This window comes from Nansenia antarctica (assembly GCF_963989245.1).
Source record: "Nansenia antarctica genome assembly, chromosome: 2".
Lineage (NCBI taxonomy): Eukaryota > Metazoa > Chordata > Actinopteri > Argentiniformes > Microstomatidae > Nansenia > Nansenia antarctica.
The window spans coordinates 5,043,395-5,068,430 of NC_137675.1; the positions used below are offsets into that span (position 1 = coordinate 5,043,395).

Below are 25,036 nucleotides of genomic sequence, written 5' to 3' on the forward strand. Positions count from 1 at the left end.
AACAGAAAAATAAAGTATTTTAACGACAGCAAAAGTGATGGATGTCAGAAATAGCCTACATTCATTGGAGATTCAATAAGGTACTTTTATATGACAGGATATGGGTTAGGGCTATATGACACCTGTAGCGAGAAAGATAGATAGAGCCAAAAGTAAAAAGTCGCTGAGAGACGTAAGCAGGGTCTGGGCTGGTAATTGTATGATGTGCCAAACAATCCGCTGAGATGAAAAGTACGTTTTAGAGCATTTATTGAATAGAACAATCAAACTTGGCGACGTACAAAAATAATCCATAAGCGATCAAAACCAGAAAAATAACAAACAATGCGTATAGAATAGACTTTATTGTCCTTGTACAGTTGCCTATACAATGAAATTGTAGTGGTTCTTCTGAAGGTGCAAAAACAGAAAAACATCATATTCACAAACATATACACATAACATATCACAAATATTACACACTAGACAAATTAAAAAGCGAAAATGCTATAAAACAAGCTAAGAGACAATGAGGTCCGTGGTGTCAAGTGCAAATAAAGACAACAATATTAAGAAAATAAAAACAACTATAAAAGCAAGCTAAAAGACATGAGGTCAGTGTCTCATCTGGTTCATCAGTGGTTCATCTGCGTGTGGGTGGGTGTGTGTGGGTGGGTGGTGGCCTCTGGTTGACTGGCCCTGTGTCTCCCCCAGGGTGAGAGGATGATGTAGGTAGGTAGGTAGGTGTGTGTGTGTGTGCGCGTGGTGGTTGACTGGCCCTCTGTCTCCCCCAGGGTGAGAGGATGGACGAGACCGTTGGGAACCTGCCACGTGCCCTCCTGTGTGGACAGCCCTCCTTCTGCACGGGCTGTCTTCACTCCCTGGAGGTGGACAACGTCATCCCGTGTCCAGAATGCCTCCTCCCCCTCCTGGAGTCTCTGGAGGACAGTGCAGCTGGACAGCCGGAGCAGACAGACGCCTACCTCACCATAGCAAAGTAGGTGTCCCAAGCCTCCATCTCTCTCTCTCTCTCTCTCTCTCTCTACCGCACCATAGCAAAGTAGGTGTCCCAAGCCTCCATCTCTCTCTCTCTACCTCACCATAGCAAAGTAGGTGTCCCAAGCTAGTGACCACGTCTGTTTACTAAGACTCTGATAAACTGAAAATGTTCTTGATATACAGCAGTTGTTTTTTACTCTTTAATGCATGACATTTGTATCTTTGTAACAGTTTATGTACCGGTACACACTCTACCTCCCTGCTTTGCTGCCTGGCAAGTTCGCCCTCACAGAATAGGTTTCTAACCTCAACGGGTCTTACCTGATCAAATAACGGTTAAATAAAACAAACAAACACTCGCTCAGCTGGGAATTGTGGGCGATTGCCACTATGATGCAGTCATATTGATCAGCATTGCCTTTGTCTCACTGTAAATCCTAAAGTAAAAGAGAGGGAGCTGAGACATCTACTGCCCCCCAGCACTGCGTTTCCTGAAGACACCAGCTTTTCCCCTCTACTGTGTCCCTAAAAACTTCTATTGCCCCCCCTGTACTGTTTCTCTGTTTCTCCAGTGTCTAAATATAAAAAACTAAAACAAAAAAAGCCTAGGTTTAGAAGAAGGTTTTTCCTTCTATCAATGGCCCCGGGCCTGAGCTGGATTACTCTTCCTGCTACGACTGGTGGATTGATGATTCACTTGCTTAGTATTCAAATGTATTGATTGTAAGTCGCTTTGGAATAAGGTGTCTGCTAAATGCCCAAAATGTAAAAAATGTAAAAATGTAATGTAAATGCGCTGTCCATCCCGAGGGGAAGCACTTCTGTGTCTGTTGTTCTACTGTAGTTCCATGTACGTTGACCTCATTTGATTCCTGGGTGTTCCTCTTTCCAGTCGTCTCAATGGAGAAGGAGGGCGACAGTTCCTCCCTGCAGTTGTAAAGCACTTTCCACGGCTGGGTAAAACCTTACAAGTGAGTGTGAACTTAATATATCCAACTGTAGAACTTGTGTGTACTTAATGTATCCAACTGTAGATGCTATATCAGACTTTTTTGTATGAGTGTACTGTAATGTGGGCATGGCTTTATTGGTTACTTTGTACATTGACAGCATCATCTTATAAAAACACAATTGAGATTTAAGAGACAGACATTCAAACGTACCTGGGGAGGCTGGTGGAGGCAGAAATCGGAGAACGGTCTCACTGTGTCGCATGTCACCCATGTTGGGTACCATTCATCATTCCATACTGTACCTCCACCAGCCTCCACTAGGGGTGTAACGGATCGCCCCCCACGGTTCGGCACGCATGTGTACCGCGGATCAATTGCAAAATGTAACCAAGTAATAATATTACTTAATATTAGTTAATATCCCTTGTAAATCACAATGTAGAGTTGCCATGAAAAGATAGACGCGACAGTTGCGTGCTTTGTTTTACTCTAAATCGCAATGATAGGTTGACAATGGAAAAACAACAAGGCTGCGTTCGTAAATTCGCTCTGGAATCTGATCAGCATTCATGGAACGCCTCTTGTCCAATCAAATTACTTGGTCCCTTTATGACGTCGGACCCAGTGTGCTCTCCGGCGCTCTCAGAGCAAATTTACGAACGCAGCCCAAGTGTATCATGTCGAGTGCTGCTAATGTTGGCGACAGAGAAGAACTCGAAATGCCTCCCTCGTCATTTAAATCCCATGTATGGGAGCACTAACAATGACGGACAGTGTCATTGGAAGTGTGGTCGATAACAAAGTTAAGGTGTTTAAGCGTTGTGCAACGAGAAAGTCGTACGAGCATGGTCACACATTTGCCGCGATCACCCTGGTGTGTTGACGGGAGGCACGAAAAAGGCAGCTTGACAACTTCTGATAATGTAGCCAATTTTTTCATACCATGTTTAAAGTAAGGTTTCACTTTATTATTTAGTTAAAAGTGGCATAAAACATGTTTATTTGTCTGCTTTAAAGAGCCCAGTGACTCACTGCTGCAACCAGGTGCCTCCCCCCTCTCTCCTACTGCATCATTTAAGTTGAATGTGTGTTTCTGTTTAATATGTAGCCTAATGTTTGAGTGTAGAATATGTTATGTATGTATTAGGGATGTCCCGATCCCACTTTTTCACTACCGATACCGATACCGATACCTGGGCTTCGGGTATCGGCGATACCGATACCGATCCGATATTTGTATACATTTTTTGACGCCTGAATAATAACAAATACCTCCCCAGTATATAGTCCACACCAACAACAGTTAAATTAAAGACTGCCAGCCTTTATTAAAGCAACAAATGCGACGTGTTGTGGATTGGAACTACGGATCATAAGCTTTCAAATGATGTGTCATACATTGAAATCCGAAAAAACATGAGGTTAGAGTCATTTGAATGTTGTTAGACGTCAGGCACATATAGGGTTAACCTCTTTGTAATGAAACCGGAAGCACACAGCGCTATGCGCATTTTAAGCGCATATAGGACTCGCGTGAAGCGCTATGCGCATTTTAAGCGCATATAGGACTCGCGTGAAGCATTTCTGCGACACGCGTTCCTGTTCACTGTTTTTATTCCCTCATCGCTTATACACATAAGTTTGACTGCGGATGACAGTAGGATCAGATCGGAGCCTTTTTTTTTCTGGTGCGATCCCCGATCCAGCATTCAGGACCAATATCGGGTCGATATCCGATATCAGTATCGGATCGGGACATCCCTAGTATGCAGGGTTCGAGTTATAAGCTGAACTCTGTGGGGGTCTCCAAAATAACAGTGCGAAATGTTCTCATGCACGCGCGAATCATGCCCACACAGCGATGGGACTTACAAGTTTTAATTAGCTATAGGCAGTAGCGGATTAAGGTGGTCAGTGGCCCTAGGCTACTCCTTTGTGTGAGGACCCCCCGCCCCCATACACAAGCCTCCCCCCTCCCCAAAATATACAACTCACGAGCACCCTGCACACACACACCACTCATAATGCTTTACCATAAAACACTTTAATAACACAATAACACAACAGTGTTAATAATGCAAAGAATAAAAAAAAGGTTCAGTGCATTCAGTTCTGTCTCTTTTGCTCTCCTCTCCCGTTGTCTCTCTGTTACTGTCCTGTTGTCTGTCTCTCTGTTGCTGTCCTGTTGTCCGTCTCTCTGTTGCTCCCCTCAGCTCTAAATGACAGAAATGAATTAGCTAATTAGTTGGCATGTAAACATATAGTTAGGGTTGGGTACAGTTTAGGTTAGTACACTAGGTTAGTAAAAAGTAAAAGCCACCTTACCTTTACGGAGACAAGATAGACCAAAGTGGTCTGTTTTCAGTAGGCTGCGGTCGCGGTCCTGGAACCCATGATGCTGACGTCCGATGTCCTTTCTTTATCCAAGATTGGATGAACGGGAGAGGGTCAAATTTGTCGATCGGAGGCCCATTTAAGTCCACGAACAACAATGCGGTAAGGCTCCTGGCTTGCAGCCGGTTCCTGTTCTGACTGTCAGTGTCATTGCATCCAGAAAAGCCCCTCTCACACTCTGCAGAGGTCGGAAGAAAAGTGTTGCTCGCCACTATAAGTCTTTTCAAGGTTTTACCCTGCTGTTCCTTGTCTTGTAATTTCCAGTCTCTGAACTCACTGACAGCATCACTCGAAGGCTCTCCGAGAAGTTTAGCAAACTTCCCCACCTCACGCTCTCCAAATAGAACAAGTTCTGCCCTCTCTTTTGGCCAGAAGTGCTGATCCAGAGGCTTCAACATGCTTACCAGTTCACTGTCAGGGAGACGCTTGGTGAGATTATCAATAATTGACTGGTAAAATTGGGACTTGTTTATTTTACGTTGCGTTTCGGTGAGAGCAACCTCTTTGAACTGACCGCTGGTTATGGCCATTTTGACTTTCATTTCTGTTTTCCCTCCCTGGTCCTTCATGGCAGAGAGCACCTCGATCGTTTGGTGAATGTGGCGGCTTGCATCAATCAGGGATGTGTCGCGTTTCTGTAGTTTCAGGGAGAGACTTTGTAGTTCACGTAACACGTCTTTCATTGTCGCTAAATCAGAGAGAAATCCAGTGGATGTCAGATGCTTACGTAAACCAGTGTACTTGGCCTTCTCCATACCGGAACGTGAGCCATCTTCACTAGCTGATTTAACACTACAGGCGCGATGTTTTTTTACCTACTAAAGCGCGACGAGGTGTGGAATCACACGACCACTATTCACAATGGGGGAGTGTGTACTGACCCACAAAAATCGCTAGATGGCGATGTCACGCAAGAAGCGTGGACACGCAACAGAAACACACCGTCCCCCACTGCCCGCAGTGCAGAGCGCATGTCTTAGTTGTTATGCATGTTATAATAACGTATGCATGTATGTAACGTAAGTGGAGAGGAGATTCATCTAGGAGATTGATCGAGACTGCAGGAGTTTTCATTACTAACGAATGAAAGTTGATTAGCATTATTAAAAAATAACTGTAATATATATTGCAATGTTGTCCCTTTCACACATAGTTCCAAGTAATTTCCTTGGAATCCCAAGCTGTGTTGACCAGGTATCTGTAATGTTCACATTTATATATAACAGTAATAAATATAGCAATAAAAGACAGCGCTGTAAATAGTTATTCTTGCACAATTGCACCCACAACGTGCTATTGCCGTCCGGAGTTGATCAGCTCCAGATTGAACCAAGGTTCTTCGCTACAGAAACATTTTCACACAATGACAAACATGTGATGCGTTTTATATTATATTCTTTGAACAACAGAACGGGACAGGCGCCAGAAACTGCCATAATATACCATACATATCTGCCATATATCGTACCTTCGTTTTATATTGAGAAATATGATGATAAATACATATAGGGCGGAGCTATGATATGTGGTGTGTGGCTAGATATTTTCATGTAGCACTGTGACTGTGCCTATCTGTGGATTATTATTTATAAATAGTGGTCTCCTAAGAGGAGCGAGTCTTGATTTGTTTTATGCAACAAGGAGGAGACAATGGTTACAGAAACACACCGTTGGGACTTGGTGGAGCGGGGGAAACCCGATGTCTTTGTTCATTGATCGGAAACGATTGAGAGCCATCAACCCTCCCCCATCAACATCAAGTGATTGTAACTCAGAAGTTTGTAACTTAGAAACGAGTCGTCCCATACAGTGATTTTGTTTGTGCCTACTTGTTAGAAACAGAGCCTAGTATGTTTATAACCAAGTGCTTTAGTTTCTCTGCAATTGGCTACTATGCTGCCAAAATCAACTATCCAAATATGAATCTGCGTATATCTATGTACAACCTTGTTGTAGCCTATTATTATCATGGTCGACATGAGAATTGTTGGCTACTTCATATCACAACTGAACATTCATATATAGCCTATTGCATTATTTGAAAATTGACAGCGCTGTACATAGTGTCATTCAATGCACAAGCACGTAATTTCAAACGATTTTGGTCGACAGCGAAATACATTATCAATATCTTATTATCAATTCAACCCACTCAGAAATATCCGTTCGTTATATCGTTGATGATTACAGGCATAATCATCGCCGACATCATTTTATTTTATTTACACATTTCACGGCAAGAGACAGTTTATTCTCCCAACAATTGTTTGTTCACTGCACAACATGAACACAGTGGGGATTCAAACAAACAAAATAATGAATACACTCTGCAACGGGACAGGCGCGAGAAACTGCCGTGGTTGAAACTGCCGTGGTTGAGAGAGTTGAGTACAACTGAGTACAACCTTTCTGGTGGGGGATTGTTTGAAGGGCTTGTTGGAGGAATTGGCATCCTTTGTGTGGTCAAGTCAAAAGTCAAAAGTCACTTTATTGTCCCATCACTGGGAAATGTGTATTGGGCTTGCACCCCACAGCAGCCAACAAAGAACAACAGACAATACAGAATGATAAAACACAAACAGAAGGCAGCCTTGATTAAAACAAGAGTGGAAATAAAACGATAAGCAAGATATGTTCAACATTCATCTGGTGCAGTTTAAAAGTTTAACAGAAACGGGAATAAAAGAATTTTTAAATCTATTTAGTCTAGCGCGGGGGACTCTGAACCTCCTCCCAGAGGGCAGCAGTTCATACTCTGCATGTAGGACATGGGAGGGATTCATGATCATTCTATTAGCCTGTCTGAGAGTAGCCTGTTCAAAAATAGACTGCAGGGATGAGTGGTCTTTCACCCCTATGATCTTCCATGCAGTCTGGTGATCGGAAACGATCAGAAAGAGATCATTGAGAATAAGATGACCCTCCCCCATGCATCAACCATCAATTGTCAGGATTCATCTGTGATAAACAATTGCCTACTAATTACATGCCATTGAATATGTTTGCATATGAACACACTTATTCCTACATTATCAATATCTTATTATCAATTGTCAATACTCTCTCCCTTCTTCTCCTTACTTTCCTGTCTGTCTTCACTATATCTGGGACTGCCCCACTCAGAAATATCCGTTCGCTATATCGTTGATGATTACAGGCATAATCATCGCCGACATCATTTTATTTGATGTACACATTTCACGGCAAGAGACAGTTTATTCTCCCAACAATTGTTTGTTCACTGCACAACATGAACACAGTGAGGATTCAAACAAACAAAATAAGTAATACACTCTGCAATTGGCTACTACAACGTGGTCTACAGTGATATACAAAAAATACATTACCGGTATATACAATATTATAAATATCCGTTTGTTATATAATATTCGTTGATGAACTACTTTGCTGCGGTACCTATGTAATACCACACAGCTTGATAGGTACATACTGTGCAGTGTATCATTCATAACTGTACATAGGCTACACATATCATAATATCTTATCACTATTGCATGGAACTTGGGTGAAAAAAAAAACTCAGCTCCAACAAATCTGAAGGGATTGGGAGACATACTGTACAGTTTATCATTTTCATAACTGTCTGTACATATACATATCTTATGTATCCCTATTGCTATATATAGCCTATATATAAACACATTATGTTACATACTTATCAGTCTTATACTGTATCTAATTCAGCACTGAAGCCTGAAGGTTGAGCACAGTGTGTGTCCCCTTGCTACCTCTGCTGATATAAAAGAGAATTGCAGCCTTGGAGAAAAAGATGGCAGCCGAATCCCAAGGCAAATACACAGACACACACAGAAATACTGCAAAATCACTTTATACTAACTCGATTTTGAAAATGTAAAGATGCTGGGTGGTAGAACGCACATATCTAGGAAAAGTCATGAAAGGAGGGTCCTGAAATTTGATCGAGTGCAAAGGTAGATTTTTTTTTGTACTCACTGGTGCTGTTTAACACCTCACGGCTGATTAAGTGTTAAAGTGACGTGCTAACACTGGAAAATCCTTCAGCACAGCTTTGACAGTGTTGAAACTGCTGGGCACCCATCTTATTGTAAACACTTTCCCTATTTTCAGTATCTGCAGGTTCAGTTCCGCAGCTGCTTCCTGTAATTCCCTTGCATTTTTCGAGGACTGGTGGTAAAGAGCATAGAGTTTTGAGAGGAAAAACTCTAAATGATTACAGCCAGTCACCTCCTTCAATGAGTCATTCACCGCTAATTCTAACCGATGCGCGAGACAGTGAACTGCCTGCAGCCGAGGGAAGTCCCGTTTCAGTCTAGCTATGAGTCCATTCACTCTCCCTGTTAGCACGGCCGCCCCATCTGTGGCTATGCTAATTAGGTTTTTCCGAAGAAATTCGTCATCCATTCCCGCTGATCGAAGGCTGTTTTTCAGTGCATTGCACAGGGACTCGGCATCTGTGCCCTGGTCAAGTTCAACTATGTCAAAAAACACATTGTCCACATCTCCATTTCCAGTGACATCGCATCTGACATAAATAATCATGTACGCTCGTCCATGAATTGTGCTTTCATCTATTGTTATGCTAATACTCGAATTAAGTGATTTGACATTAGAAATGAATTTATTTTTCATCTCCTGTGCAATGTGCTCTACAATCTGTGCACATGAATGATCTGATCGGTGAGTAGGGCCGACTATCGCGCCATTCATCTCATTAAGCTTCATGATTGGATTCAGTTTTGTATATGGCATCCTTTCTTTAGCCACAGTATAGGCTGCCCTGAACGAACTTGCTGTCTCCTTGTACATAATGGAAGTGAGTGCTGCTACGTTCTTAGGAAGCACTTCCTTTTGTTTAAGCTCTGCTATTTCAACAGCTCGTTTATGAGCATGACTGTCGCGGTGTATATAAATCTTTTTCCGCAACTGCTTTTGAACGGGGCTACTTACTGTCCCATTGATCCAGGCATCCGCCAAATGCACTCCCCACTTTTTCTCTGAAAGTAAAAGAGTCTTTGCCTCTTTACAGGCAAGGCATCCAAGGCCATCCTCATTTGAAAATAGCCAGGGGTTTCTTTTTTTCCAGGATCTCCACTGATCTTCTCCCCAGTTCTGTGGCGTTGCCTCCCCTACCTCTTCATTCTGCCCCTCATCTGAACTGTGTGTGGGTGTTGCGCGTTCAGGCCTGGTAGCAGAGTCCTCAGTAGTAGCAGCAGTAGTAGCAGTAACAGTAGTAGCAGCAGTAGTAGCAGTAACAGTAGTAGCAGCAGGGCTAACGTTAGGTGTCATAGCAGGTTTCTTTGATAAAAACCCGAAATGTTCTAGGCTTGATGACCCGGTCGGCAGCAGTGGCCTTTTTTTGGGCGGCATGGTAGCTACTGTATAATATACTCCTGTATAGCTAATGAATGAATGTTTGCTTCTCAATAATAGGCTAGGTGCACGATCTCACTACTTCCTGAAAGGCAACTGGTGTCTCACTCTATTGGTTTAATTGATTAATCAGCTGTGCACTGTGTGTTCCAACGGTTTACCGCACAGCTGATTAATCAACCTTTTGCTGTTGCACAATATTCTACTGCGCCCCATGGTGTCTTGGTGGTGAAGTGCAGGCAGTCAAAGGCATACTGTCATTCACAGGAGATTAATGGTGCGCGTACTTCTTTTGGAAAACGTGTTTATTTTACAATATTTATAATATAAATTAAATAATATTCATTACATTGACATTTTGATCAAATAATAGTTGTGGTAATGTATTATTAGCGACCCCCACAGATTTGTGATTTTACTGCCTTCATGGGAGCTCAGAGAGCCTCAGACCATCTCTATGGGAGCTCAGCTCCCATTGGCTCCCACATAACTCGAACCCTGCTAGTATGTATGTGCTAGTATGTACTGTATATATATATATATATATACACACACACACACACACACACACACACACATATATATATACCAGTTTTGACATCTTGAATGTTGTTGGGTTTTACACAGTAAAAGTGGTGTTTTTACAGAATTCGAGGAGAAAGCTTTTTATTTTTATTTTTATGTTTTGTGTTGATCCGAAAAATGATCCGATTCGTGACTCAAAAACCGTGACACGATCCGATCCGTGAGTTAGGTGATCCGTTACACCCCTAGCCTCCACTGCATACAGCAGAAACACATCATCATCAGTGTTTCCTCCAGGATTTTTTACAATGGTGGCGGGTAGTGCTGGCCGCGCGCGCATGAAACGCGCACGCGCGCTCAAAACAACGACGTAATTTCAGCCAAAACTCGAGGATGGCCCAAAAAAATAAAATGTTTTCCTGTACTTCTCCCGTGTGTCTCTTATTGTCTGTGTCTGCATGTTTTTCCAGCATGTAATTCCGTTGTCAATAAAAACAAAAACACTGATCTGACGGTTTTTTTCACAACGTTATTACTTGTCACTTTAAGCCCAGGAGGGAGTTAGCGATTAGCGATGTTTAGCTTAGCTTAGTTTAACAGAAGTATCTTCACTTTTAACATGACTTCCCGTGGTCGTAGAGGGCTGGTCGACGGCTTAAAATGACCGTGTAGACCTGTAGACCTTATCCAGCTATAGTCTTGTGTTTCTACCCCGGGCATAGCCGGTGTTATTCACGGACAAACACTCCTGTTAGAGTGGTTCTAGTACACTGGACATAGGTAACACATAGAGAGGCTTCTCCTCTCGCTCTCCATCCTACACTACACTACACTACGCATCCTATACTACACTACACTACGCTAGCTCACGGTGTTCGGGTGACAGCCAGGGCGCGTTCGTAAATACGCTCTGGAAATCTGATCAGCACTCACGGAATGCCTCTTGTCCAATCAAATGACTTGGTCCCTTTATGACGTTGAACCCAGTGTGCGCTCCGGGGCTCTCAGAGCGAATTTACGAACGCAGCCTCAAGTTCAATACTCGCGACACACACGGACTGGTCCAGTTTCAGCGCTTGTGGGTGTGTCTAGCGCTGTGAAGGTCTGAAAAGCGGCCTAAATCTCTTTTTTTTTTTTGGGTTGAGAAATCTGAATGGTGGCGGAGGAAATTCCATCGTGGCGGTCCGCCACGATGAAATGCATGTAGAGGAAACACTGATCATTAATGATCAGTAATGTTGTGATGCCGTTGTCCTGTTGTTTAGGCCCATATCTCCAGTCCTAACGCTGAGCTGAACCAAGCCGCCCTCCTGGCCCTGGAGGCCTGTCTGTTCAACACCACCATCATCTCTGCCATCCCAGGTACGGAACATAAAGAACCTTTATTTTTTTAAATTATGTTTTGTGGTGACTCGCTTGTACATAAGACATTCCCTAGACTATGCAGGAGGTACGGCTCCTTGAAGACAAGCAGTTGAGAGTTCAACCCAGGGGCTTTCTGGGTAGTGTTGAGAGTTAGGGTCATTCCTGTTAGAGACACGAGAGTTTGAAGTGAAGTTGTGGTTACACTATGCTGTTGCACTGTTATGCTATCGCTGCTGTTCTGACATTCAAAGTTGGGAAGTAAAACGTCCGACTCGACAACCTGTCTACCTGTCTACCTGTCTACCTGTCTACCGTCTCCTCGTTTCTACGCACTCCCACAGTTTCTTCCTTTAATAATCAATACAACAGAGAAAGAAACATGCTTCCTCTTCCGCATGCAGAACATACAATGACACACCTACAAACCCTAAGAGGTAGTCTAGCCCCTGTTCAGTTTATGTTCACAGTTTATGATGAGAATGAATTAGGGGGCGGCTGTGGCGCAGGAGGTAGAGCCGCCGTCTAATGATCGCAAGGTTGGCAGATTGGCGGTTCGCCAGATTGGCGGTCCACATGTCGAAGTATCCTTGGGCAAGACACTGAACCCCAAAATTGCTCCCAGTGAGCGGGCCGGCGCCTTGCATGGTAGCTTGCCTACCTCGCCATTGGTGTGTGAATGTGTGTGTGAATGGGTGAATGAGAGGCCGTTGTAAAGCGCTTTGGATAAAGGCATAGCTATATAAGTCAGTCCATTTACCATTTAATTAGTTGAGTACACATGATTTTGACGCTGTCTTTTTCCTCCTTTTTCAGAAAGCTTTGCAGAGGAGCTGTTGTTGTCGCTGTCCTCTTTGGTGGTGAAGTCCACAGACAAGAACACGTGCACACGAGCACTATGGGTCATATCCACGCAGAACTTGCCCCGAGAGGTGGTTGCCAAGAAGGTGAGTTTCAGCATAGAGACTAGATGCACTCTGGGTGTCGTTCGGTGCGTTTGTGAATACGCTATGGAAATCTAGATCAGCGCTCATAGAATGCCTCTTGTCCAATCAAATGACTTAAATGGTAAATGGACTGCACTTATATAGCGCCTTTTTTGCTGCTCAAAGCTGCTCCAAAGAGCTTTACAACGGCCTCTCATTCACCCATTCACACACACATTCACACACCAATGGCGGCAAGCTGCCATGCAAGGCGCTGGCCCGCTCACTGGGAGCATGCCTGTGGATAGCAGGTTCCGGGAAGGGGTATGCTGGGGGAGGAGGTCAGTTAGGTACTGGGGGGCGCAGGCGTGGAGGGATTTGTAGGTGAGGAGGAGGATTTTGTAGGTGATGCGGGACTTGACCGGGAGCCAGTGGAGGTGAATGAGGGTGGGGGTGATGTGCTGCCAGGGCTTGGTGTGGGTGAGGACCCTGGCAGGGAAGGTTCATAGATGTGACTACATGATTCTGTCGTCATGACTACGAAGGTTCTGTTACTCAGGTCCGAGAGATCCTGAGAACCCTGGAGTCGGTCCGGACCAGAGAGGACGTCCAGTCTGTCGTCATGGAGCACGAGGCTCTGAACGTGGTCATCAGGTAGACGACCCCACCCACATGATGGATGTATTCACCAGATTCTCTTCTACCTCCTTGACATCAATGGCGTGAATGTTTGTGTGCACTTTGGATTTCACTGCTTGCTATTGTAGGGATTTCAGAAGTGATGGTCTTGAAGATACAGATGAGAAACGACAGACTCAGAGATCTCTTTCTTAGTTTAATGAATACGACCGGTCGGTAGGAAGTATAGGGTTCAGTCTTCAAAGTATAAAGTCCACATACATGAGTTTATATAGTCTTCAGAGACAAAGAACTGTTATTCAGCCTATAGGATTTGTACACGCTCAATTATCTAAGCATCCTATATGAATATTAAGCAGTATGGTTCGAGGCCATTAGGTACACACAGAAACTGGACACTGAGACACTTTAGGTCATAACTCTCCTTAAGGTGGTCGTAACTCTCCTTAAACTCAGGGTCTGTCTTAGGGCTCTCACTAGCAACAGATGATAGAGGATCCCAAGAACAGGTCCAACCACAGTTCAACGACACAAACAAAGCTTGTCAACTTGCTAGGGAGAGTTAACATGTGAAACCACTCAGTGACTTATGTCTCAACTACTCATTATACAAAATACACTATTCAGTGTTTAATGAAATAAAACTAAAACTACATAAAATACATAGCTTAACTTTCAGCCATTACCCATCACTGTGCATCAAGTTGCCGGGGGCGGCGGTGGCGATGATAACGATTGTCTCCTCTACTGTCTACCTGCTCTCTGTGGTCAGGTTGCTGGAGCAGGCCCCGGTTCAGATGGGCGAGGGGGCCGTGCGCTGGGCCAAGCTGGTCATCCCCCTGGTGGTCCACTCCGCCTCCAAGGTGCGCCTGCGGGCCACGGCAGCGCTGGAGATGGGCATGCCCCTCCTCCTGGAGAAGCAGCAGGCGGTGGCCGGCGTCATGGAGCCCCTCCTGTCCACGGTGAGTCTCACTGTCTCCCTGTCTCACTGTCTCTCTGTCTCCCTGTCTCTCTGTCTCACTGTCTCTCTGTCTCTCTGTCTCACTGTCTCACTGTCTCTCTGTCTCACTGTCTCCCTGTCTCCCTGTCTCATTGTCTCTCTGTCTCCCTGTCTCTCTGTCTCACTGTCTCTCTGTCTCTCTGTCTCTCTGTCTCTCTGTCTCACTGTCTCCCTGTCTCTCTGTCTCCCTGTCTCACTGTCTCACTGTCTCCCTGTCTCCCTGTCTCTCTGTCTCTCTGTCTCACCGTCTCTCTGTCTCTCTGTCTCTCTGTCTCTCTCTGTCTCACTGTCTCACTGTCTCCCTGTCTCTCTGTCTCCCTGTCTCTCTGTCTCACTGTCTCACTGTCTCTCTGTCTCACTGTCTCCCTGTCTCCCTGTCTCTCTGTCTCCCTGTCTCTCTGTCTCTCTGTCTCACCGTCTCACTGTCTCTCTGTCTCTCTGTCTCTCTCTGTCTCTCTGTCTCACTGTCTCACTGTCTCTCTGTCTCACTGGCTCACTGTCTAACTGTCTCAGTGTCTCTCTGTCTAACTGTCTCTCTGTCTCACTGTCTCGCTGTCTCTCTGTCTCTCTGTCTCCCTGTCTCACTGTCTCTCTGTCTCTCTGTCTCACTGTCTCTCTGTCTCTCTGTCTCACCGTCTCACCGTCTCCCTGTCTCCTTGTCTCACTGTCTAACTGTCTCCCTGTCTAACTGTCTCACTGTCTAACTGTCTCAGTGTCTCTCTGTCTAACTGTCTCTCTCTCTCACTGTCTCGCTGTCTCTCTGTCTCACTGTCTCTCTGTCTCTCTGTCTCTCTGTCTCACCGTCTCACTGTCTCCCTGTCTCACTGTCTAACTGTCTCACTGTCTCACTGTCTCACTGTCAGCCTTCTGAGATGTTTGATTACCAAGCTGTACCCTATACGGATTGGACTAGGCCGAAGCCCACAGGACACCTTAACTGCTCCTCCTGAGACATCTACTGCCCCCCAGCACTGCGTCTCCTGAAGACACCCGCTTTTCCCCTCTACTGTGTCCCTAAAAACTTCTATTGACCCCCTTGTACTGTTTCTCTGTTTCTCAAGTGTCATTTTTCTTTTTAAATAAATAAAATAAACTAGGTTTAGAAGAAGGTGATAGAAGAAGGTTTTTCCTTCTATCAATGGCCCCGGGCCTGAGCTGGATTACTCTTCCTGCTACGACTGGTGGATTGATGATTCACTTGCTTAGTATTAGGGATGTCCCGATCCGATACTGATATCGGATATCGCCGCGATATTGGACCTGAATGCTGGATCGCGGATCGCACCAGAAAAAAAAAAGGCTCCGATCCGCGCTCTCGATCTGGTGTGTCACTCAAGTGACGACAACAGTAGTAGCCAGTGGTCACGTTTCTGTGCGACTTGGAAATACATTCAATAGCACCAGTGCGACTAAGAGACTGCTGAACTACTGTCATGTGCAGTCAAACTTATGTGTATAAGCGATGAGGGAATGAAAACAGTGAACAGAAACGCGTGTCGCAGAAATGCTTCACACGAGTCCTATATGCGCATAGCTGCTAGCAGCGTTTGCTTCCGGTTTCATTACAAAGAGGTTAACCCTATATGTGCCTGACGTCTAACATTCAAATGACTCTAACTTCGTCATCTTTTTTCGGATTTCAATGTATGACACATCATTTGAAAGCTTATGATCCGTAGTTCCAATCCACAACACGTCGCATTTGTTGCTTTAATAAAGGCTGGCAGTCTTTAATTTAACTGTTGTTGGTGTGGACTATACTGGGGAGGTATTTGTTATTATTCAGGGTTCAAAAAATGTATACAAATATCGGATCGGTATCGGTATCGCAGATACCCGAAGCCCAGGTATCGGTATCGGTAGTGAAAAAGTGGGATCGGGACATCCCTACTTAGTATTCAAATGTAATGATTGTAAGTCGCTTTGGAATAAGACGTCTGCTAAATGCCAAAAATGAAAAAAAATGATTAAAATGACGAAATTCTTCTGCTGATGGTTATATTACACTGCCTCCCCCATGGAAAACAAACCAATCCATCTTAATAATGCTTTAGGTCTGTTTACTTTGTATCTGACCTGCTTTTCCTTGTATAAACTTGAGACTTTTCCTTGTGTTTCCCACAGAAACTGATCCCTGAGTTGCAGAAGCTCTTCTCTTCCAAGAACGAGACCGACGTGCTGAAACTCTGGCCTTTGTTTGTGAGACTTCTGGGAACTGTAAGAATTTTTTGGGCAATTTCTAATCGTTTTAACTCACTGCCAAAGAGTTCCAGAACACTGCCAAAGAGTTCCAGAACACTCACCACCTAGAGTATCAAGTGTTTTATCTGGTGTTTACTTAGTGCTTTGAATACTATTTACTTAGTGCTTTGACTACTTTGGCTACAAAACAAAGCATCATAATTTATGCATTTTTTGGTGACCTAGAATGTTGGCACTCTAGAATGTTGATAATTTGGAGTTAAACATTAGCTGACACTGTAAACTGTCTAGCAATGGGCTACAATGGATGGCCTTTGGCTTTCAAGACTAGGGTTGGGTATCGTTTGGGTTTTATCCGATACCGGTACTTTTAAAATGGTACCGGTACCGAAATCGATACTTTTGATACTTTTAAAATATATATTATATATATATATATATAATAAAATATATAAATCTCTGTTACAATTCGGTCCGGTAGGTAACGGATATATAGGTACCGGTACCATCAGGGCCGGTCCTAGGCATTTAGGTGCCCTAGGCGAGAGTATGATATGATGCCCCCCCCCCCCAAAAAAAGGGGGCGCCACCCCCCCCACCACATTAAGCCTCCAGTAGGCTACTGCCTCATCACCACCCACACATTCAACAGTAACACTATGGACAACAATGGTTTCAAGACAAAAATAGACAGTAGGCTGAGACATATTTTCATAGAGACATAAAATTCATAGAGACACAATTATTTAAATGTAAAAAAAAAAAGAATCTTTTTTTTTCTTTTTGGGGCGGGGGGGCATTTGGCGCCCTAGGCGACCGCCTAGTTCGCCTATGCCTAGGACCGGCCCTGGGTACCATATTAGTACCGGTTTTCAGTATCCAACCCTATTGAAGAGTTGATAGTGAAATGCATGATGTCTGTTGTGCCTCCTCTCACAGAAGCTGCACAGAGGCTGATACTAACATGCATGATGTCTGTCCTGCCTCCTCTCACAGATGCTCCACAGAGGCGGGCCCTTCATCAACTCTCTGATACTAACATGCATGATGTCTGTCCTGCCTCCTCTCACAGATGCTCCACAGAGGCGGGCCCTTCATCAACTCTCTGATACTAACATGCATGATGTCTGTCCTGCCTCCTCTCACAGATGCTCCACAGAGGCGGGCCCTTCATCAACTCTCTGATACTAACATGCATGATGTCTGTCCTGCCTCCTCTCACAGATGCTCCACAGAGGCGGGCCCTTCATCAACTCTCTGATACTAACATGCATGATGTCTGTCCTGCCTCCTCTCACAGATGCTCCACAGAGGCGGGCCCTTCATCAACTCTCTGATACTAACATGCATGATGTCTGTCCTGCCTCCTCTCACAGATGCTCCACAGAGGCGGGCCCTTCATCAACTCTCTGATACTAACATGCATGATGTCTGTCCTGCCTCCTCTCACAGATGCTCCACAGAGGCGGGCCCTTCATCAACTCTCTGATACTAACATGCATGATGTCTGTCCTGCCTCCTCTCACAGATGCTCCACAGAGGCGGGCCCTTCATCAACTCTCTGATACTAACATGCATGATGTCTGTCCTGCCTCCTCTCACAGATGCTCCACAGAGGCGGGCCCTTCATCAACTCTCTGATACTAACATGCATGATGTCTGTCCTGCCTCCTCTCACAGATGCTCCACAGAGGCGGGCCCTTCATCAACTCTCTGATACTAACATGCATGATGTCTGTCCTGCCTCCTCTCACAGAAGCTGCACAGACGCGGGCCCTTCATCAACTCCCTGCTGCACCTGGAGGAGCTGGGCTTCCGCAGCTCCAACCCTAACATCAACAAGATCGCCTTCATCGCCTGGAAGAGCCTCATAGACAACTTCGCCCTCAACCCAGGTGAGTGAAGCAGAAGGCAAGGCAGGCTCTCTCTCTCTCTCTCTCTCTCTCTCTCTCTCTCTCTCTCTCTCTCTCTCTCTCTCTCTCTCTCTCAACCCAGGTGAGTAAAGCATAAGGCGCACGTGTGACCTTATGTAGTCACAATCAGTCCTAGAGCCAACTTCTCTAAAGCATTCTCTCTGTCTCTCTGTCTCTCTGTCTCTCTCTCCCTCTTTCTCTTTCTCTCTCTCTCTCTCTCCATGGCCATTTTGTGTCAAAAGGAAGGCCCACAATGTTTACATGACGCAGAGTTGGTTTCCATCTTAACAAACCTTACTACAAACTGACTTTCTCTTTCATTGTGTGTGTATATATTTGGACTCACTTTCCATGTACAGTAGATTCAGTTGGGTCTGTGGTTCCCCCCCCCCCCTGTAGACATCCTGTGCAGCGCCAAGCATCTGAAGCTCCTCATGCAGCCTCTGGCCTCCATCCCGGTGAGGACGGAGGCTCTGCTGCTCATCAAGCTGGAGGTGTGGTGGTACCTGGTGGTCAGGCTGGGGCCCAACCTGGCTGCTAACTTCGAACAGGTGAGACAATCACATGGTGGTGTTCTCCGACTCCTCTCTCTCTCTCTCTCTCTCTCTCTCTCTCTCTCTCTCTCTCTCTCTCTCTCTCTCTCTCTCTCTCTCATATCCCTCTCTCCCACTCTTCCCCCCTCCTTCCCCCACCCCTCCCTCCTTCCACCCTCCCTTCCTCCCTCCATACCCTCTGCCCCCCATCCCTCCCTCTCTTCCTCCCTCCCTCTCTCCCTGTCTTCCCCTCTCCTTCCCCCATCCCTCCCTACCCTCTGCCCCCCCCACCCTGGACTACGTTTTCTACATCTCTTGTGAAATGTGACGGCGGCACAATTATGATGTTTTACGGTCTGAATCATTATTGCCGCATGTCGTGAATGTGTTGCCTTGCAACCTGCTCAAAAGTGTGTGTGTGTGTGTATGTGTGTGTGTACGTGTGTGTACGTGTGTGTACGTGTGTGTACGTGTGTGTGTGTGTGTGTGTGTGTGTGTGTGTGTACGCAGATTGCTGTACCTCTCCTCAACTGCACTCTTGGTCCTGACATCCCCACACCTGCCGCTGCTCCTAAGAACTTCAGACCGAGCAGTCCTGTAGGAACCTCTACACTTAAACCAGGTACACACCTGAAACACCTTCTTCTGTCTTTTCTCCACCGTTTTTGGGAAAGTATTCGTGATGTTAGAATTATAAGGTTCTATCTCAATTTTTGTCAAAATTGAGTTTTTTACATAACCTGATCCATTAGGTGTTTATTAATGCCTGTGTGGTGATATTTTTAAAATGTTGACATTTTTTGGTTAGTAATTCATAAAATACAAAGGTTCCATCTCACAAAACATAATGGAATGTAAAAACGTTGACGCTCAATATCTCTAACCTAAACTAACCTAAACGGAGATAGAACCTTATCATTCTAAACGGAGATAGAACCGTATCATTCTAAACAGAGATAGAACCGTATCATTCTAAATGGAGATAGAACCTTCTCATTCTAAACGGAGATAGAACCTTATCATTCTAAACGGAGATAGAACCTTATCATTCTAAACGGAGATAGAACCTTATCATTCTAAACGGAGATAGAACCTTATAATTCTAAGCTCACGTATTGTTCTTGTTCTCACAACTTCGCTTGTGTATCATGTTTGTTAGTTAGTTGCATCTTATGCGTTCCTCTTTACCAATATACAACAACATTACTTGAAATGGAAAATATGTTCTATGTAACCAGGAATTATGGAAGCATTAGATGATTGAAATGAATAGTGTGTCTCTCCCCCGCCCCCCCGTCTCCCCCTCCTCCCACCCGGCGGTCCAGCAGCCTTCAGCAGCCCGGCGGTCACCCCCAGTATGAACCTGAACAGCAGTGTTCACCCGGTGCAGGCCTACCCCTCCACCCCCAGTATGAACCTGAACAGCAGTGTGCACCTGGTGCGGGCCTACCCCAACATCCAGCTGCTGGGCCTGGAGATGCTGCTACACTACTTGCTGGGGCCGGAGGTCACCGTCGCTGGGACCAAATACAAGATGGTGCTCAACCTGGGTGAGAGAGCTGCAGGAGCCCTGACTCCCTGTTCTCAGTACCGTGTGTGTGTGTGTGTGTGTGTGTGTGTGTGTGTATGCAGGGTTCCCACGGGTCCTTGAAATCTTTGAAAGTTTGTGAATTTGAGAAAAAAATATCAATGCCTTAAAAGTTTTTGAAAATAGACATGGGTCATTGAAAGTGCTTGAATTTCCCTCTCTCTCAAATAAACAAATAAATAAAGAAACATCAGATTCTGAAACATCAGATTCAAAAATGTTTTACTTAGCTCGTCAACTAGTAAATAAGCCTCTGTATTGCTTAACTTTACACATATTTCACAATATATTGTTTTGCTGTGCTGTGGTAGAGGAGGCAAGAGACCATCTAGTGTTCTACACATTCAAGCCTCTCTTTTTAATTGTTGTCTGTGAGCGGATAGTTCCTATTATATAAGTTCTCATCTAGATCTGTCTCAAACTATGCCGTGTTGGGTCCTGGAATTTGAGGGAATTGAGTCTTGAAAGTCCTTGAAAGGTGCTTGAATCTGATGTTTCAGAAGGTGTGGGAACCCTGTGTGTGTATGTGTGTGTGCCATCAGAATACCCCCCCACACACACACACTCTCAAATGAATGGGTAGTGTGTGATTCCATCGCTGACATGTTTCTCTGACATAAATGACGTTCTCTCGTCTTTCAGAACCTCTGACGCACCCCTTCCTGTGGAGCCCCTCCTCCTTCACCAAGCACGCCCCTCTCCTCATCTCCTCCGTGCGCGACAGGTTCGTCACCATCGGCAGAGACGCCCCAGGTACCCAGCGGAAGCATCCGGACTGACCACAGTGGGTCACGTGGGCGCACTGTACGGCTCACGTGTGACCTTATGTAGTCACAATCAGTCCTAGAGCCAACATCTCTAAAGCATGTTCCATGTTCCTCTGCCAGTCAGTCTGCCAGTGTGAGAGAGAGAGAGAGACAGAGAGAGAGAGAGAGACAGAGAGAGATAGAGAGAGAGAGAGAGAGACAGAGAGAGAGAGACAGAGAGAGAGAGAGAGAGACAGAGAGACAGAGAGAGAGAAAAAGAGACAGAGAGACAGAGAGAGAGAGAGAGAGAGAGACATAGAGAGAGAGAGAGAGAGAGAGAGAGAGAGAGAGAGCGCATGAATCATCCACTCTGGCCCTGTTAAAAATAAGTAGTCTAGCAGGGTTCGACATTAACGCCGTTTTACTTGTCCGGAGCAAGTAAAACTTTCGCCGGGGTTTGTTTGCGCGAGCACGACAACGTTGCTGGATCCTGGATATGTTTACCTGTGTGCAGGAAGAACAACAGACCAGACTAGATGATCGTGAGTGAAGATATTATCAAAGCGTACTCGCCCGTCGATCACCCGTACGCTTTGATAATATCTTCACTCACGATCATCTAGTCTAGTCTGGTCTGGCGCCTGCGCCGTCTGTTGTTCTTCCTGCACACAGGTAAACATCCTGCACACAGGTAAACATATCCAGGATCTAGCAGCGTCGTCGTGCTCGCGCAAACCCGGCGAATGTTTTACTACTAGCTCCGGGCAAGTAAAACGGCGTTACTGTCGAACCCTGTCTAGTGGTTGTGTGTGTGAGTATCCACGCTGGTTTTTGCTCCAAGAGCAAAGCTGAAACGCCAAGGCCCCATTACAACACAGCTGTTTGTGTCACTGTTCTGTGCTCTGTCCATAAAGGGATAGGTGGCTGTCTGTCTGTCTGTCTGTGTGTGGATTGGAAACAGATTGTGAAAGGGATCCTAAGGGGGGGGAGAGGGGATTGGCTGCCAGGAGTGCTGGGCGTAGTGTTAGTAGGGCTGGGTTCAAAAAATCGATTTCCCGATTCTGAATCGATCTTCATTGAATGAGCGATTATCGATTCATAAATCCCGAGATCGATCTTTCATTTTTTTTTTTTTTATGTTTTGCTTGCAGCTTCAACCCGCAACGAGATCTCGCGCTACAAGAATTTATCATATCTCACGCAACGAGAGGTCTCAACACTAAAATCGAAAAACATGGCGATGGCAGGGACACTCAAGTCACCACCAGGCTTAAAGTCAGATGTCTGGGTGCATTTTGGATTTAAAAAATATGACGATAGAGATGAGCTGGACAAAAGCAAAGTCATATGTAAGCTGTGCGCAGTGGAAGTTAAATTTAGTGGAAACACCACAAATCTACGGAACCACTTATTGAGGCATCACCCTGACGTGAAACACGGAACAGCGGATCCGAAACAGGCCTCGCTGATAAAGACGTTTGGTTGCAAATTGCAATCAAATTCTCCCCGTGCCCAACAAATTACAGAGGCTGTAGCACATTTTATTTGCAAGGATATACGCCCGTACAGCGTTGTTGAAAATGCTGGCTTTCGAAAACTCGTCACTGTATTAGAACCACGCTACGTGTTACCGACACGCAAACAGTTAAGTGAAGTGATAGTCCCAGACATGTACGCGCAGGTGAAACGTGATATCGCAACTTCACTTCAGGTAGGCTATGTTTGTAGCCCCTTTATTTACATCGGCTGCAGTAAAGCACGTTAAAAAGCACTTTTTGTAGTGTCTGATTTAGCAAAATGTTGGTCAATGATGTTCATTTATGTTCCAATAAAAAGTACATTCATGTAACTGCTTTGGAGTCAATTCTTAATGTAAACATATACAGATATGTATATGTATAACAGCAAAACATGTATAGTGTAACTAGATCGAATCGGAATCGAATCGAATCGAATCGAATCGTGAATCGAATCGAATCGTGAGCTGTGAATCGGAATCGAATCGTTTTGGGAAATCAGTGGCGATACCCAGCCCTAAGTGTTAGTGTTGTGTGAGGTTGTGCTGTATGTGGGGGGTAGAGTGTTGACTTGCAATATCCTTTGATATGACTCATGATTTCTCGCTCTCTCTCTCTCGCTCTCTCTCTGTCTCTCTCTGTCTCTCTCTGTCTCTCTCTCTCCCTCTCTCTCTCTCTCTCCCTCTCCCTCCCTCTCCCTCTCCCTCTCCCTCTCCCTCTCCCTCTCTCCCCCTCTCCCCCCCCTCCCTGCAGACGACCTGCTTTACCTCATATGGAAGAACCTTGTCAGTTTAGTCACCATGACGATTGATGCCGGTGAGTGCCAGGGGGTTTCACCCCCCCCCAGCAGCACATCTGGGGGGGGAGGGGGGGGGCGGGGGAACCTGGCAGTGATTAGAGAGGGTCTCTCCAGCCTCTGGACTACCTCCAGCCTCGATTTCTCCCCGAAATCAATTTACACCCCCCCCCCCCCCCACACACACACACACACACACACACACACACACACACACACACACGTGCGTCAGAGGTTCTGAAAGACGAGAGGTCATTCATTTCAGAGAAACATGTCAGCAAACCCCTCCCCCCCCCCCACACACACACACACACACACACACACACACACCCTCCACCACCCCACATACACACACCCTCCACCACCACACACACACAACCTCCACCATCACACTCTCCCCCCCCCGCTCCACACACACACCCTCCACCACCACAGAATGTGTCCTCTGGTTGATTGTGATTGTGATGTCATTTCCTGTGGTCGCCGCCCCAGACGGCCAGGCCCTTACAGACGTGGGTCTGGCCCAGCGGCACCACACAGAGCACCATGGCTAGGCCTGGCTCCTTCCTGTCAGGGGGGGGGGGGGGGGGGGGCTCCCAGACCCCCGCCCCAGGCCCATCCCCACTGTCATGACATCAGTTTAAGTCTGAGTGGGACCGACCCTCGTGGCCTCAACCGCTGTGACGAGAAGAGAAATATGAGGGGCGTGTCCCCAGTGATGACCCCCTCTAGACCACAGATCAATACTTTCATAGATCAATACTTCGATCAGATTCTGAGAGTCCTGAGCTGTTAGATAGACACCAGCTGATCTCCTGTGAGATCGGGAGATAGTGCCGAGGGTGAAAAAAGTAGCCCGAATCATCAGCGTTCTAGAGTGTTCCACGGGTGACTTTATTCAATTATGATTACGATGCTTCATTTTGTAGACAGTAGTATTCGGTTGTTAAGTCGTGACGTGTTTCCGGGTCCAAAGTTGTCTGAGGCGCTCTCTTCGAAATGCCTCAGTAATAATAATAATTCATTATATTTCTATAGCGTTTTTCCGAGGCTCAAAGACACTGACAAATATGGGAAAAAACGGGAAAGTGCTGCTGTGTCCCTTGTATGAATAGATCCCAGTCTAAAAAACGATTGAACTGTCATTCTACAGCTGTAGTACACTGGTACTCTGGTGCTTTAGTACACTGGTACTCTGGTGCTTTAGTACACTGGTACTCTGGTGCTTTAGTACACTGGTACTCTGGTGCTTTAGTACACTGGTACTCTGGTGCTTTAGTACACTGGTACTCTGGTGCTTTAGTACTCTGGTACTCTGGTGGAGGGAAGTTCTGGTTTGGACCCGGAAATTGCTAAACGTCACGTTTGACGTCAGACTTAACAACCGAATTGTTTCTAGGTAAATACCGCATAGAACACTCTGCACTCTAGGAGGTGGTGTGTTCTGGAGTGTTCCAGAACTCTTTGGCAGTTAATAATAATTCACTGAGTTCACTTTTATCCGAGTTGATGTTCACTCGTGTCTGCATGTGTGTGGCTGTGTTACAGCAGGCAGTAAGAAGAAGAGACAGGGGTCGGAGGTCCTCACCCT

The 25,036-nt window shown here is 45.6% G+C and overlaps 1 protein-coding gene across 1 annotated transcript in view; it reads left to right on the forward strand.

Moving 5' to 3' along the window:
* Nucleotides 1-25,036, forward strand: part of LOC308151844 (telomere-associated protein RIF1-like) — a gene marked incomplete at both ends in the record, with an annotated part of 49,625 nt that overhangs the window by 10,047 nt on the left and 14,542 nt on the right. The window contains 14 exons of the mRNA XM_080524730.1: nucleotides 774-976; nucleotides 1,871-1,949; nucleotides 11,489-11,585; nucleotides 12,402-12,532; nucleotides 13,071-13,165; nucleotides 13,923-14,112; nucleotides 16,275-16,367; nucleotides 18,109-18,247; nucleotides 18,665-18,816; nucleotides 19,309-19,420; nucleotides 20,124-20,348; nucleotides 21,029-21,139; nucleotides 23,403-23,465; nucleotides 24,994-25,036. The exon at nucleotides 24,994-25,036 is cut by the window's right edge and continues 61 nt beyond it. Of these exons, the coding sequence (XP_080380856.1) occupies nucleotides 774-976; nucleotides 1,871-1,949; nucleotides 11,489-11,585; nucleotides 12,402-12,532; nucleotides 13,071-13,165; nucleotides 13,923-14,112; nucleotides 16,275-16,367; nucleotides 18,109-18,247; nucleotides 18,665-18,816; nucleotides 19,309-19,420; nucleotides 20,124-20,348; nucleotides 21,029-21,139; nucleotides 23,403-23,465; nucleotides 24,994-25,036 (1,733 nt within the window). The remainder of the gene's footprint in view (nucleotides 1-773; nucleotides 977-1,870; nucleotides 1,950-11,488; nucleotides 11,586-12,401; nucleotides 12,533-13,070; nucleotides 13,166-13,922; nucleotides 14,113-16,274; nucleotides 16,368-18,108; nucleotides 18,248-18,664; nucleotides 18,817-19,308; nucleotides 19,421-20,123; nucleotides 20,349-21,028; nucleotides 21,140-23,402; nucleotides 23,466-24,993) is intronic.